At 36.3% G+C, this 13,806-nt stretch overlaps 1 protein-coding gene across 1 annotated transcript in view; it reads right to left on the bottom strand.

Moving 5' to 3' along the window:
• Window positions 1-13,806, bottom strand: part of PRDM15 (PR/SET domain 15) — an 852,733-nt gene that overhangs the window by 65,794 nt on the left and 773,133 nt on the right. The window contains exon 23 of the mRNA XM_044071950.1: window positions 6,450-6,662. Within this exon, the coding sequence (XP_043927885.1) occupies window positions 6,450-6,662 (213 nt within the window). The remainder of the gene's footprint in view (window positions 1-6,449; window positions 6,663-13,806) is intronic.

The raw sequence follows: 13,806 nt of genomic DNA, 5'->3' as shown, positions 1-13,806 counted from the left end.
CCCTTTGAATGACACCAGAGTTTAAGCCAATTGTTAAAGCTGATCATCTTATCTCTGTATTGTGGCATCATTCTTGGTGAAGGTAGGATACTGCTCAAGGTCAGGGTCATACCTGCCTGGGCTACATAATCAGAGAGCTCCTCAATGTCTCTTTTCATGTAGTCCAAGGAGGTACGTCTCAGGTCGTTTACACCAGCGTGGACAATGACTGAGTCGTATTTGTACCTGCTGTTGAAAGACCTGAGTGCTTGCGTTATGTGGTGGATTCTAGCGCCTGACAGGCAGCTTACTGTAACCCTCTCCTTACTCAGTCTGGTGAGCGGGACGTCAGTGTGTCTGACTATGGAGTCACCAATAACTAGTGTGTCTGGCATTGTGTTTGGCCTTAAGGGCTGTGACTGTTTGACACTCTGACTGTGAGGTCTGTGTGTTGCAGGTGTTGTGTTCTGAGGTGGTAGTTGTTTGGGTGTCTGCTTTGGTGGCCTCTGCTGTTTTGGTAGATTTTTGATCAGAGCCTCCGAGTATGTCTTTGTGTGTTTATGTGTATGATTTGAGGTTGTGATGGTACTATGTGAGACTGGGTCTATAGTGTGTGTGGTAACCTTCTCCTCCTGTCTGGTCTTGCCAGTCCTATGTTGAGAGAGCTCAGCCTCCAGTTTGGCCATATAGTTGCATCTCTCGCATGTATTTGTGTTTTGTGGGAGGAGGAGAGGGTTGTCTGTGTACATGAGGCAATTGTAACATTGCCTCAATATTCCCAGGTTCACCAGCTGAGCAGGAGAGGACACTAGCCACTGATCCCTCGACATGCTAGAAGGAATAGACAAAAAACTTTAAAAGAGATTCCGGGGGATGTGGGTGACCGAGAAATGGGGTTTGCCTTTTTGGGGTACTATCTATAACAAGAGTGCTGTATCAAGGTGATAAGTACTTTAGGAGCAAGTGCTAGGTTTAACAGATAGAGAATAGTCTACTTGGAGTCAGGTAGAGATGATCTTTTTAGTTATAGGATACGCTGATTAGATCAGTAGTATAGTTCGAGGAAGGTAGTTTTAAGGGAAAATTTGAAGAGTGGACTTTAGGTAGCCCGAATAGTTTAAACCTGCTTAACCGGCGCTGCTCTAGTGTGCAACAGTGGCAACTCCACACTAAAATGCACTAAATCGCGCAAACGCACGTTTAGCGTGTTTTATATCAGGGGGCTGAAAGAAGCTAGGAACTGGCCCAAAACGACCAATAGACTACAAGTTACTGGCTGAAACCTCACAAAACTGGACCAACAGGCAGCTCAATGCTTCCCACTCCCACTGGTAAGCAAGGGAACTTCCTACCTCCAAATTTGGCAAAGAATCAGTAACAGGAACTGCAAACAAAGTCCAGGGATCAGCAAGCTCTGAAACTGGACTACTCTAGCTCAGTAAGGCGGGAAAACAAGAGATATATATATTTTTTCAGAAACAAGCAGAAACAGATACAGTAGACACTTATAAATGCTATAAATCGGCTATCACAGCCTACACAAACAATTTGCAACAATTACAGATTTTAAAAGTAACAAACTGAGAATTCAAGCGCAATAACAGAATAAATGCAGAAAAACAATTACAATGTATCAGCAAGCAGGCGAAATACAGTTGCTAGATAAATAGAAGTGGAAAGCCACAAAAAATATACTTAAATCAGGTAAAGTCGGTTTTTAGCTCTCTGAAGCTTGGATTACTCTGCTGGCCACCACGAGGATCTGTGCTGAGTAGGTACAAGGTGAAAAATGCACGTTTAGCGTGTTTTATATCAGGGGGCTGAAAGAAGCTAGGAACTGGCCCAAAACGACCAATAGACTACAAGTTACTGGCTGAAACCTCACAAAACTGGACCAACAGGCAGCTCAATGCTTCCCACTCCCACTGGTAAGCAAGGGAACTTCCTACCTCCAAATTTGGCAAGGAATCAGTAACAGGAACTGCAAACAAAGTCCAGGAATCAGCAAGCTCTGAAACTGGACTACTCTAGCTCAGTAAGGCGGGAAAACAAGAGATATTTTTTTTTTTTTTCAGAAACAAGCAGAAACAGATACAGTAGACACTTATAAATGCTATAAATCGGCTATCACAGCCTACACAAACAATTTGCAACAATTACAGATATTAAAAGTAACAAACTGAGAATTCAAGTGCAATAACAGAATAAATGCAGAAAAACAATTACAATGCATCAGCAAGCAGGCGAAATACAGTTGCTAGATAAATAGAAGTGGAAAGCCACAAAAATATACTTAAATCAGGTAAAGTCGCTTTTTAGCTCTCTGAAGCTTGGATTACTCTGCTGGCCACCACGAGGATCTGTGCTGAGTAGGTACAAGCTGAAAACGCGCGTTTAGCGTGTTTTATATCAGGGGGCTGAAAGAAGCTAGGAACTGGCCCAAAACGACCAATAGACTACAAGTTACTGGCTGAAACCTCACAAAACTGGACCAACAGGCAGCTCAATGCTTCCCACTCCCACTGGTAAGCAAGGGAACTTCCTACCTCCAAATTTGGCAAAGAATCAGTAACAGGAACTGCAAACAAAGTCCAGGGATCAGCAAGCTCTGAAACTGGACTACTCTAGCTCAGTAAGGCGGGAAAACAAGAGATTTTTTTTTTTTTTTTTTTCAGAAACAAGCAGAAACAGATACAGTAGACACTTATAAATGCTATAAATCAGCTATCACAGCCTACACAAACAATTTGCAACAATTACAGATTTTAAAAGTAACAAACTGAGAATTCAAGTGCAATAACAGAATAAATGCAGAAAAACAATAACAATGTATCAGCAAGCAGGCGAAATACAGTTGCTAGATAAATAGAAGTGGAAAGCCACAAAAAATATACTTAAATCAGGTAAAGTCGGTTTTTAGCTCTCTGAAGCTTGGATTACTCTGCTGGCCACCACGAGGATCTGTGCTGAGTAGGTACAAGCTGAAAAACGTGCGTTTAGCGTGTTTTATATCAGGGGGCTGAAAGAAGCTAGGAACTGGCCCAAAACGACCAATAGACTACAAGTTACTGGCTGAAACCTCACAAAACTGGACCAACAGGCAGCTCAATGCTTCCCACTCCCACTGGTAAGCAAGGGAACTTCCTACCTCCAAATTTGGCAAAGAATCAGTAACAGGAACTGCAAACAAAGTCCAGGGATCAGCAAGCTCTGAAACTGGACTACTCTAGCTCAGTAAGGCGGGAAAACAAGAGATATTTTTTTTTTTTTTTTTTTCAGAAACAAGCAGAAACAGATACAGTAGACACTTATAAATGCTATAAATCGGCTATCACAGCCTACACAAACAATTTGCAACAATTACAGATTTTAAAAGTAACAAACTGAGAATTCAAGTGCAATAACAGAATAAATGCAGAAAAACAATAACAATGTATCAGCAAGCAGGCGAAATACAGTTGCTAGATAAATAGAAGGGGAAAGCCACAAAAAATATACTTAAATCAGGTAAAGTCGCTTTTTTAGCTCTCTGAAGCTTGGATTACTCTGCTGGCCACCACGAGGATCTGTGCTGAGTAGGTACCTCTGTGCTGAGTAGGAAAAACTTGGAATTTAGCTGCTTTCTTTGGTTAGAGTTGTAAAATTGCTCTGAATGGCTTATAACAGGTGCAGAGAAATGTACATGCTGGTCAATCAGGAATAGAATGCAAGCATTCATGCTACAGAAGGTGTGTATGATGCCTGCGACTCATACTTTTTCCCACCGTATCTTAATGACTAAGAAAACGTCATCACTTCTTTATGTCAAGCATGACTAATGTGAAGGGGACCTGAGATATACTCTGAGAAGGAGACAAGAAAACACTGAAACAAGATCACATTAATATATCAGGCCCCATTGTTCAACATTTTGTGGAAAGACTACAATTTTATAAGCACTACCTACAGTTATTTTAATGACTAATAGAAAATAAAGACAATTTTTTTTTAGATCTGAGCCTTTAGCCTTTAAGGCTAATGATATTTGTTCAATTGCAATCTTACTGGAAAGTCCTAGATAGTCATTATAAGATCTATCCTGTACTAAGTAAGAACTTGATCCCTTGGATCACACCCTTGATCATAACACAGTGAAAGCTGCCCTTGTAATTAATGTAACAGAGCAGCTCAATATAAATTTTTTTTGCAGGGGCCACCTTACATCTCGCATACTTCGGAAGTTATATATACCAACTGCATGGCTGCAAAACTCTCAGGAAAGATGAAAATCCTCAAACCAGCTTTCAGTAGTCTTGGGTGATCACTGTTTCACTGTAATATACATCTAAGATATTGCAGCTCACGGACATACAAAGCTTTGTCTTCTTATTCCCCTTTTCGAAAAGGTGTTTCACACGATTCTGTCATTACTTAACTCATTATCCACTAGCCACTCTGAACTTCAAAGCTTAGTTCTCTCTACAGTATTGTAAACAAGTTTCATAATGACTTTGTGTAACAATCTATGTAAGAAATATAACCACTGGATGTGATTTGCTGTTGACATTTGCAAGAAAATGGCCACGTATTACAATATTTTAGCATAATATCCTGTGTAAGACACCAAATCTTTGAGTTATGATTTTCACTACTACATTCCTACCTATTACTGCATTCGGTTCCAATGGCCCAGATCACGGCTTAAATTGTTTGATGGACTAGCCCACTTATCTGAATAACAAATTAATACAATAATTCAGTGATGTAGTCCTTTCTCATTTTCCAGCCAACTCAGACAAGTACTCTTTTAACAAGTATTTAGCTTTTAAACATACAACTGCCAACTAATTACAAAAACAAAGTACTTATCAATTAATTTGGTTATTAATTATGTAAAACTTATAATTACAAAAAATAAAAAACTACACCATCTGGTATATTCATATTTGGTATATTTAATATGTATATATTTGGTATATTTGCACAATTTCATCTAGTGCCCACATTCAGAAACTATCACTCTACACAAAATGTACTGTTCATAAACATCTAGGTGCATGGCCAGGCCCATAATTTTCTTTTTCCTCTTGCTGGTAAACTAGTTAAAATATTTAATGTTTAAAGGCTGCATAAAGTGTTTCAGGTTATACTCCATTAGCATGTGGACTATTAGTCAAGGGTGATTTATTCCCATAAATGGAATATACCCTTCTATTTACTTGAAGCGCCTCCACAACCAATCCAACTAAATTTCAGACTGCTTTTGAAACATTTGCCACTTCGTTTTTCTACAAGAGTGCGACTATATTACAGTAGAAACAGTGATCATTTTCCTCTCCGAGGTCTAAATGCCATGTTTGTAACATACCCACAACATAATGTTTAATGAATTAGCAACAGGTAGCTGCTTCTGAAATTCTTCCTTCACATTACTCCATCTGCCAATGTACTGTACCATGCTCAATTCTATCAGTGCCCTGGTCTACCATATGTAAACACTCACCAAAATTTTACTGATGAACACTGCATTTGACATCACTAATATGAAAAAACACCATTACCATAACACAAAAAGTATGATGAAGCCAAAATGGAAGTAGGTAAAAATTTCAAATCAGAAGCTGCACAATTTATGCAAATTAAGTAATTGGATTTAATGGAAAAAAAAAACAAGTAGTATTTGCTGCCCACTACTGAGGTTACACAGCCTTAGAACGACAATATTTATGCAGCAAGGATACTGCAAACAATCTTCTCCCCATATGGGGTTCTGTGGCTTGCAGTCTTACAAAAAATGAAGTAGGTTTCAGCTAAATGCTCCATTTGTTTATGGGCTTCACTGTTGCAGTGTTGGTAATTCAGTCTGTGATGTCCAACAATGGATCCTTTTACCACTCTCTCTTACAACAATGCCACATATTGACTGCATATTGCAACTCATACACCCATCTATACATCACCATATCTCTGCTGGCTAACTACAAATTCCATTTTTATATGCAAGCAGTCAGTTACTCTGCTAAGTTTCACAAATCTCTAAAATTTTTCTCACATGCAGTACATAAATGTTACTATTATACACTAATTTCAGAGTCCTTGACACCACTGACATAGACATATTAGTATTGCTGTTTCAAAGTGAGATGTGATGTATCTTGTATAAACCATGAAGCCAGCTCACTGCTTTGTAACTGCATTAACAAAATATATACAATACCACATACTTATATGTTTCACAGTATTTTACAGCAATACTACTTGAAGTAATTTACCACTTTGAGTGACAGTCACTCTTTGCCATTTCTTTCAGTTACTGTTTTGTGTATCACAACTTCTAGTAACCTTATGTAGTTAGATATTTGTACTGCCTTGGGTTTGTATCATGACTGACAGAGATCCTGTGGATAAGCCGACAAAATAAATAAAAAAATAAATAAATGAACACTGCAGCACTGAGGCTTCATCCTGTAAAATGAAATGAACAGACTAACCTGCTGAATGCCCTGCACTGTGGAACTGGTCTCATCGCCAACGTCTGTTGTGAATGTAGTCTCCTTGTCTGTAAAGTCACTGTAAGTGGAGTCCTTGGGCACTCCGGCTTCTTCCTCTTCGCTGCCTTTCTGCTTCCTCTTATGTCCTCGTTTTGTAGTCTTCATCTGCTTCCCATCTGTCAACCCACTCTGCTCAAGTCCTAATTCAGGCTGCTAGTGTCATACAGGAAACACAGTGAGAGATTAAACCTGCTAAGTTCACACTTTGTATTATACTACTACAAATAATTTAGTAACTGACACTAAAATAATCAACATGCTACAGATCACAGGATTTAAGTTAACTCCTTCTGTTAACAATCTCTGCAAACTGTACTATAAGCCTGTGTAAGACAGACTGTATCCATGGGTGAATATTAAGGCCAACTTTTCTAAAATAAATTTTTGTAGAAGCTGCAGGGCACAGTACTGATCAGTGAGCAGTGTTTTAACACATGAAAAAGATTTACATGATACAGTGGATTAGGAAAGTATATGACTTTAAATGGTTATGAAAATGACAGCCACCTGTATATTTAACACCCTGTGTAAAATATCAGAGTGTACTATGTAAAGAAAAGTGTGTGTATGATGTAGGAATGCGGGAAGGGTTTAAGGTGCAAAGAAAGAATGACAACATCTACAAGAGCACCAGTGCCTTATGGTAAAACGGCTATCTTTCTCCCTGAGGTCAAAATGTTACAATGCTATATTTCTGTTCAAACTAATACTACAGAGGGGTAAAACCATGAAAGCAGCACAAGAAAAGTACAGTTGTGTACACTTACCATAAATGTAGATGTTGAAGTGTATTCACTGTTGCAGTCATCACATTTGGGTTATCTGCCTGCAGGTAGCCCTCAAGTCAGCCTGAATACCAGAGTCTTGGGATTTCTGTGTCGGATGCTGTCGCTTCTTCCATGACGTCAGGACATCATGGGTACAAAACATGCAGCAGACACCATTACATCAGTTTTTCTTGCCCCAGTTGTCAGGAGCCCCCTAAATAGGAAGCAATTACATGGTGTGGAACACCCCCAGGAAAAAGAAAATACCAATGATATAAGATATTCCAAACAAAAAGGATAGATAGAAGTAAAGAGAAAGTCAGGGGGCTGGAGGGAGGGTAAAGTACAGTTTTGTACCTACCATAAATGTAGATGTCCGAACTGGATAGCATCTGCAGTCATAACAACTGGGTTGTCCTGTCGTCAGGCAGCCCTTCAGTCGGCCGGATTCCAAAGTCCGGGTCCGGCTTCGGCTGATGTCGCACTTCACCCGACGTCATCTCTGTTGGACTTCGGGTATAAAAGTATCAGCCGACGCCATTTTCCTCAGTGTTTCTTGCCCCAGATGCCAGTAGCCCTCTTTGAAGGCTAAAATTTGGATAGATGCCAATGTTTCCAAAAAGATAGAGGTAAACATAAAAATAAGCATGTATGTACATATATACAAACAAATACACCATAAAAGACTCCCCCCCACCAGCTAGCTATTAGGAGGGTAAACACCCTAGGAGTACCACAGAGGGGAAGGAGGGAGGGTAATCCTGACTGCAGATGCTATCCAGTTCAGACATCTACATTTATGGTAGGTACAAAACTGTACTATGTCCTTCATGGATGCATCTGCAGTCATAACAACTGGGTAGAATACCATAGCCAACTAGGGAGGAGGATAAAAGTAGATTATGGTGTGTTTAGGATCCCTTGCAGTACAGCAGTGGCAAACCCTGCTCGGGATCTGGAATATAGAGGCAAATTATAATGCTTGGCAAATGTATGCACGGAGGTCCAAGTAGCCGCCTCAATAATGTCTTTGGTTGCCACTCCTCGTAAGAAGGCTGTGGTAGTGGCTGTTGCCCTTGTAGAATGAGGTCTTATGTTCTGTGGAATTGGTTTTCCATGGAAGGAGTAACAGAATCGTATGCAATTTCCTATCCATTTGGAGATTGTCTGTTTGGAAATAGCTTTTCCTTCCCTTCCTGTTGCATAGGCTACAAAAAGTTGGTCAGTCTTTCTGCTATTTTTGTTCTGTCCAAGTAGTAGCGTAGCTGTCTATGTACATCCAAGGTATGCAGTATTCTTTCCCTCTGTTTTGTGGGTTGGGAAAGAAGGTAGGTAGGTGGATTGCCTGGTTTAAAGACACTCTGGATACCACCTTAGGCATAAATGTAGGATTAGTCCTCATGGACACTCTATCTTGGTGGAAGATTAGGAAGGGTTGCACTGCCATTAAGGCCTGTAGTTCTGAAACCCTCCTTGCTGAAGTAATTGCCAGTAGGAAAGCAGTTTTCCATGACAGGTGTTGTAGGTCTGCTGTTGCTGCTGGTTCAAAGGGTGATAGTGTCAACTTTTCTAGCACAAAGTTTAAGTCCCAAGCTGGTAATGGTGGTTTCCTTGGAGGTTTTACATTCTTGATTCCTCTGAGGAACTGCCTGAGCAAAGGGTGCGAAAAAACAGGTGGATCAAAGCTGTATTCTGCTGAAATAGCTGATGCATGTATCTTTTTTTTTTTTTCAAAAAAAAATTTTTATTGGCAATTTTGTTTTAATACAATAAAAACCAAACAAGTTATAACAAGATAAATAAAATACACAGTATACTACTAAAAGTCACAAAATTTCAACAAGCAACCCCACCAGCTGTCAGAAAAACATAATATAACAGTAATTAAATAGTACTAAATATTGGAATTAAAACTACAAACCACTGAATTAAATCAAGAAGAAATAAGGAGAAGTGTATTAACTTTGGAGCAGATTTTTAGATAAAGGGCACTCTTCTTAGGACTCTTACTAATGAATTTGTGAGCAGCCATGTATGTAAATACCAATGATTTAAAGTTATTCCAACAAAGCTTAGTACGATCCATCCAATTTCTAGAGATGTACAGTTTCATGAGAGAACATAAAAGACCAAAACATGGGTATCAAATAAAGAAAGAGTACACATAGGTATGTGAAGGATGGCTAATTCCCAACAAAGGGTTGATTTGTGGTATCCCATTTTTTGAAGACGGACCTTTAACGAAGTCCAAAGTTTATGAGTATGATAACAGGACCAAAAGATATGAAATAAATCAGCGTAGGGTGCTGAGCAGCAGGAGCAAGAAGGAGATTTATTGAGTCGATTTTGCTAGTCTAGCTGGAGTAAAATATGTATTATTGTTAATCATCAATTGTGTGTAAAAGGATTCTTAAATGGGGAGAAATTAATAGTGTTTTTTATGGACAAAAGCTTCTGATTATGTGAAAGAAGAGGGTGATAACCATTCCAATAGTTTGAAAAAAGACATGGACTATTATTTATCATAGATGATATAAGTTTATATGAATTAGAAATCATTTTCTTGGGAATAGTAAGATTATGCAAAACAGATTCTAATAAGGATATATTATGTCCATTATCAAAAAGATGTATAAATTTATACTTAATAATATCTCTCAATTGTCTGATTATCGATAAATATTTTTTCTTAATCTTCAATATCACACATAGGTTAGATAATGATTCATTATTATGTTTAAGTAAATCCCAGACCACTAAGCTTTTAATTTCCGGGAATTTAGAAAGATTAACAGGAAGATTATTAATTGTAATATTAGGATTTAGATGTAAGGGTTGAAGTAAGGGAAAGGTTTTATCCAAATTTATAAGTTTCATTAAGTTTTGAAAAATAATAATCTTATGTTTTAAATTATTTGAGAGTTTGAGATTTTTAAAGGAATCTTTTACGAGAAAGGGAGGGCCTCAGTTCAAATTCAGACTTATAACATGTTGAAACCATATTTTAGACCATAAGGGATAAGAATTATAATCTACTAATTTAAATTTGGAAATACATAATAACCTACTTGCGAAATGATGAAGTAGTATAATTGAAAATTTGGCAGTCCCAGTCCTCCACCCGATTTGGGAATAGTTAGTTTATTATATGCAATTCTCACAGATTTTGGATACCAGATAAATTTAGATAAATCCTACATATTTTAGTCAAAAAAGACTTTGGTATTACCTGATCTACAGAGTTGAATTGAAAGAGAATTTTAGGTAGAATATTCATTTTAATTATAGCAGCTTTAGACAAAAGAGATAATTTCAACTTCTGCCACCTAAGAATATCAAGAGTTATTTTGGACCATGATTTAAGGAGATTATTTTGAAATGTAGATGAAACATTGTGATTAAAGGAAATCCCTAAATATTTAATATCGAAAGTAATTTTAAAGGAAGACAAGGGAAAATAACTTGGATTATATCCCTGAAGATTTATAGGAAAGATGTGAGATTTCTGAAAATTAACTTGATAATCTGAAGCTTTAGAAAAGGCCTCAATGGAAGATTCAATCTTATGAAGATCAGTGTTAGGAAGTTGAAAGTAAATAATTAAATCATCAGCAAAAGCTGACAAAGAAACTATAGTATTCATTACTCTAGGAATCACATGAAATGTATTTGATTTTATATAAAGAAATAGGGGTTCAATGAATATATTAAAAAGGAAAGGAGATAGCGGACAACCCTGTCTAGTACCATTAGTTATTCGTATTGGTTTTGATAAAATTTTGTTTATCCACAAGCAAGTCGAGGAGTTATTATATAAAACTTTAATCATATCTATGAAAGAAGGGGAATATTGAAATATGATAAGGAAAGAAAAGAAACATCCAGTTAACCCTATCAAAAGCCTTAAATGCATCTAATATCAAGGCATAAATTGGATTTTTGTCTTTTTCAGAATATGCATTAATGAATCTAAAGTTAAGGTATTATCCCAAGTATGTTTACCTGACATAAAGCCTGATTGTTCCTTGGATATTATAGAAGGAAGAATTTTCCTAAGCCTATTTGCTAAAAGAGAGGCTAAAATTTTAATGTCAATATTAATCAAAGAAATGGGGCGATAATTGTGCGGATCTGATTTGTCCTTTTGATTTTTAAAATTAAAATCGTTTTTGAAGTATTCCAATAAAGATCTGAGATACCATGTTTTATTACATAATTATATACTTTTAATAATATAGAGGAAATCAATAAGTTATAAGTTTTAAAGAATTCAGCTGTAAATCCGTCAGGACCAGGTGATTTCCCTGCCTTAAGATTCGAGATAGCTTCTTGAATTTCTTGTAGGCTTATAGGAGCTGAAAGCAAGTCACCTTGACTTTTACTTATGGAGGGAAATTTAATAGAATTAAGAAACTCAATCATATTTTTATGTAGTACTACTTGTACTTCCATTAGAATATATGTCAGAAAAAGGTTAGAAAAAAGTTGTATTATTTCTTGGTCAGAGTTATAAATCTTATTATTAAGGTGTAGCGAGATATCTTAGGAGGTTCTTGATTGTTTCTAATTAATTTTGCAAGAAATTTAGATGGAGTTTGTGCCCATTCAGAGTAGGTTGCAATCATCCTTTGTTCAAAAATGGTTAGGTTCTGTTTATGTAGTTGAAGTAATTGGAATTGTAAGTCATTTATTAAATTATCTCTATTGGGATCTACATTTATTTTTGTTGTTTTTCTAGTTAGAAGTTTATTTGTAAGTTCCATTTCTTTGTCTTTATATTTCCTTTTAAGAAAAGAGGCTTTATTAATTAAAATACCTCTCATATAAGCTTTACAGGCTGCCCATTGTATATCTAAGGGTATATCAGAACTATCCAGATTAAGGGTAAGATTAGATAGTATTTCAGTAATTTCCTGAATAATGTCTTTATTACTGAAGTAAATTATTATTGAGTGTCCAATTATTATATTTAGAGGGGGAATTTTTTTTTTGAATGGGGTTAATATTCATTGAAATCTTAGAGTGATCAGAGATGGATCTCGGATCCAAGAATAGAACAATATCAAAGTGTGTAAGAAATTCGAGATTAAAAGAAGTCCAATCTTGACCAAGATTTGGAGCATTTTGAATAATAAGTGTATAACTCCTCTTCGTTATCTGGTCCTTCAAAGAAACAGGGTCAGTAAGACTAAGGTCAAACATCAAATCTTCCAAGGCAGAGGAGGATTGGGTATTGTACCAATAATAGGAAGATTTATTAGAACGATCTACAATAGGATCAATAACAGCATTCCAATCACCCCCAGCTATAATGTAATGGTCTTTAAATGTTGCTAAAATATTATGAATTTCTGCAATAAAAATATATTGCTGAGAACACGGGCCATATAAATTAAAAAATAGAATAGGTTTATTAATATTAGGAAATTGAGATGTGAAAAAACACCATCTACCATTTACATCAGACCTTATATTAAGTATGGTACCCTGGAAAGATTTTTTAATAATTATCGCTACTCCTCTAGCACTAGAACTATTACCTGAAGAAATAATAAGTTTCACCCATTTCTTTTCTCTTACTCCTGCCCAATCCCTATCATACAAATGTGTTTCTTGAAGGAAACATATATTAGCATATGATTTAAAAATCAAGTGACAGATAAGCGCCCTTTTAGACTTATTTTGCAACCCTCTAATATTCCACGAATCTATATATAAAGTCATAATACAATAAGCTTAGTGGGCCTAGTATACACCTATTTTAGAGGAAAGGAAAAGCCTTAAAAAAAAAAAATAAATAAAGACGGTGACTTTGTAAAAACCAAAAGCGCTCATTTTTATTCGTAAATACATAGCTGACTTTTATTTTCAATCTTCTCCTATATTTTCCATACTTTCCTTTATCTATAATCATGAAATGACAGTGGTAAGAATAGAAAAGGGACAAAGAAAAAAACAAAATATGACAGCAAAGAGAATCCTTCCATACCTCCCCAGTGCCTACCCACCCCTCAAAACTAATGGAAGGAAATAATATATAATACATCTGTGAAGCTTTTGAAATGCTAGCATAATAATTCTTGTTATAACAAAAGAAAGAATAAAAATTAAGTAACAAACTAATACTCCAACAATATGTACATATATACATCACACAATGTTTCCAAGACACAGCCATGTTAGAACCCATAAACCAACACCCACGAGATCATATCTAGAACAATGAAATTAGCCATAAATAAAAGGAAAAGTAAAATTAACTTAACTAACTATAACCTATAAATATGCGATTTTTCAGAAAAAATTAAAACTAAAAAAATATTATTTATAAAATGTAAACATTTGTATGGTACATACCTAAAATAACTATAAGATTATATTTTAAATTTTAAGATTATATTTTAGTGCATATTCAACAACACTAGTAAAAATTAGAATTTAAGATAAGAAATCGACATATAAGAACACTGGACATAATACATGCACATACTGAACTAAGTTGCAAATACCCCATGAAAAAACTGTGAGAA

Source organism: Protopterus annectens, chromosome 5.part0 (assembly GCF_019279795.1).
Source record: "Protopterus annectens isolate FY-2018-M chromosome 5.part0, PAN1.0, whole genome shotgun sequence".
NCBI classification, from domain to species: Eukaryota; Metazoa; Chordata; order Ceratodontiformes; family Protopteridae; genus Protopterus; species Protopterus annectens.
Note: the sequence above shows the minus strand (reverse complement) of the source record. Positions and strands in the feature narration are given on the sequence as shown.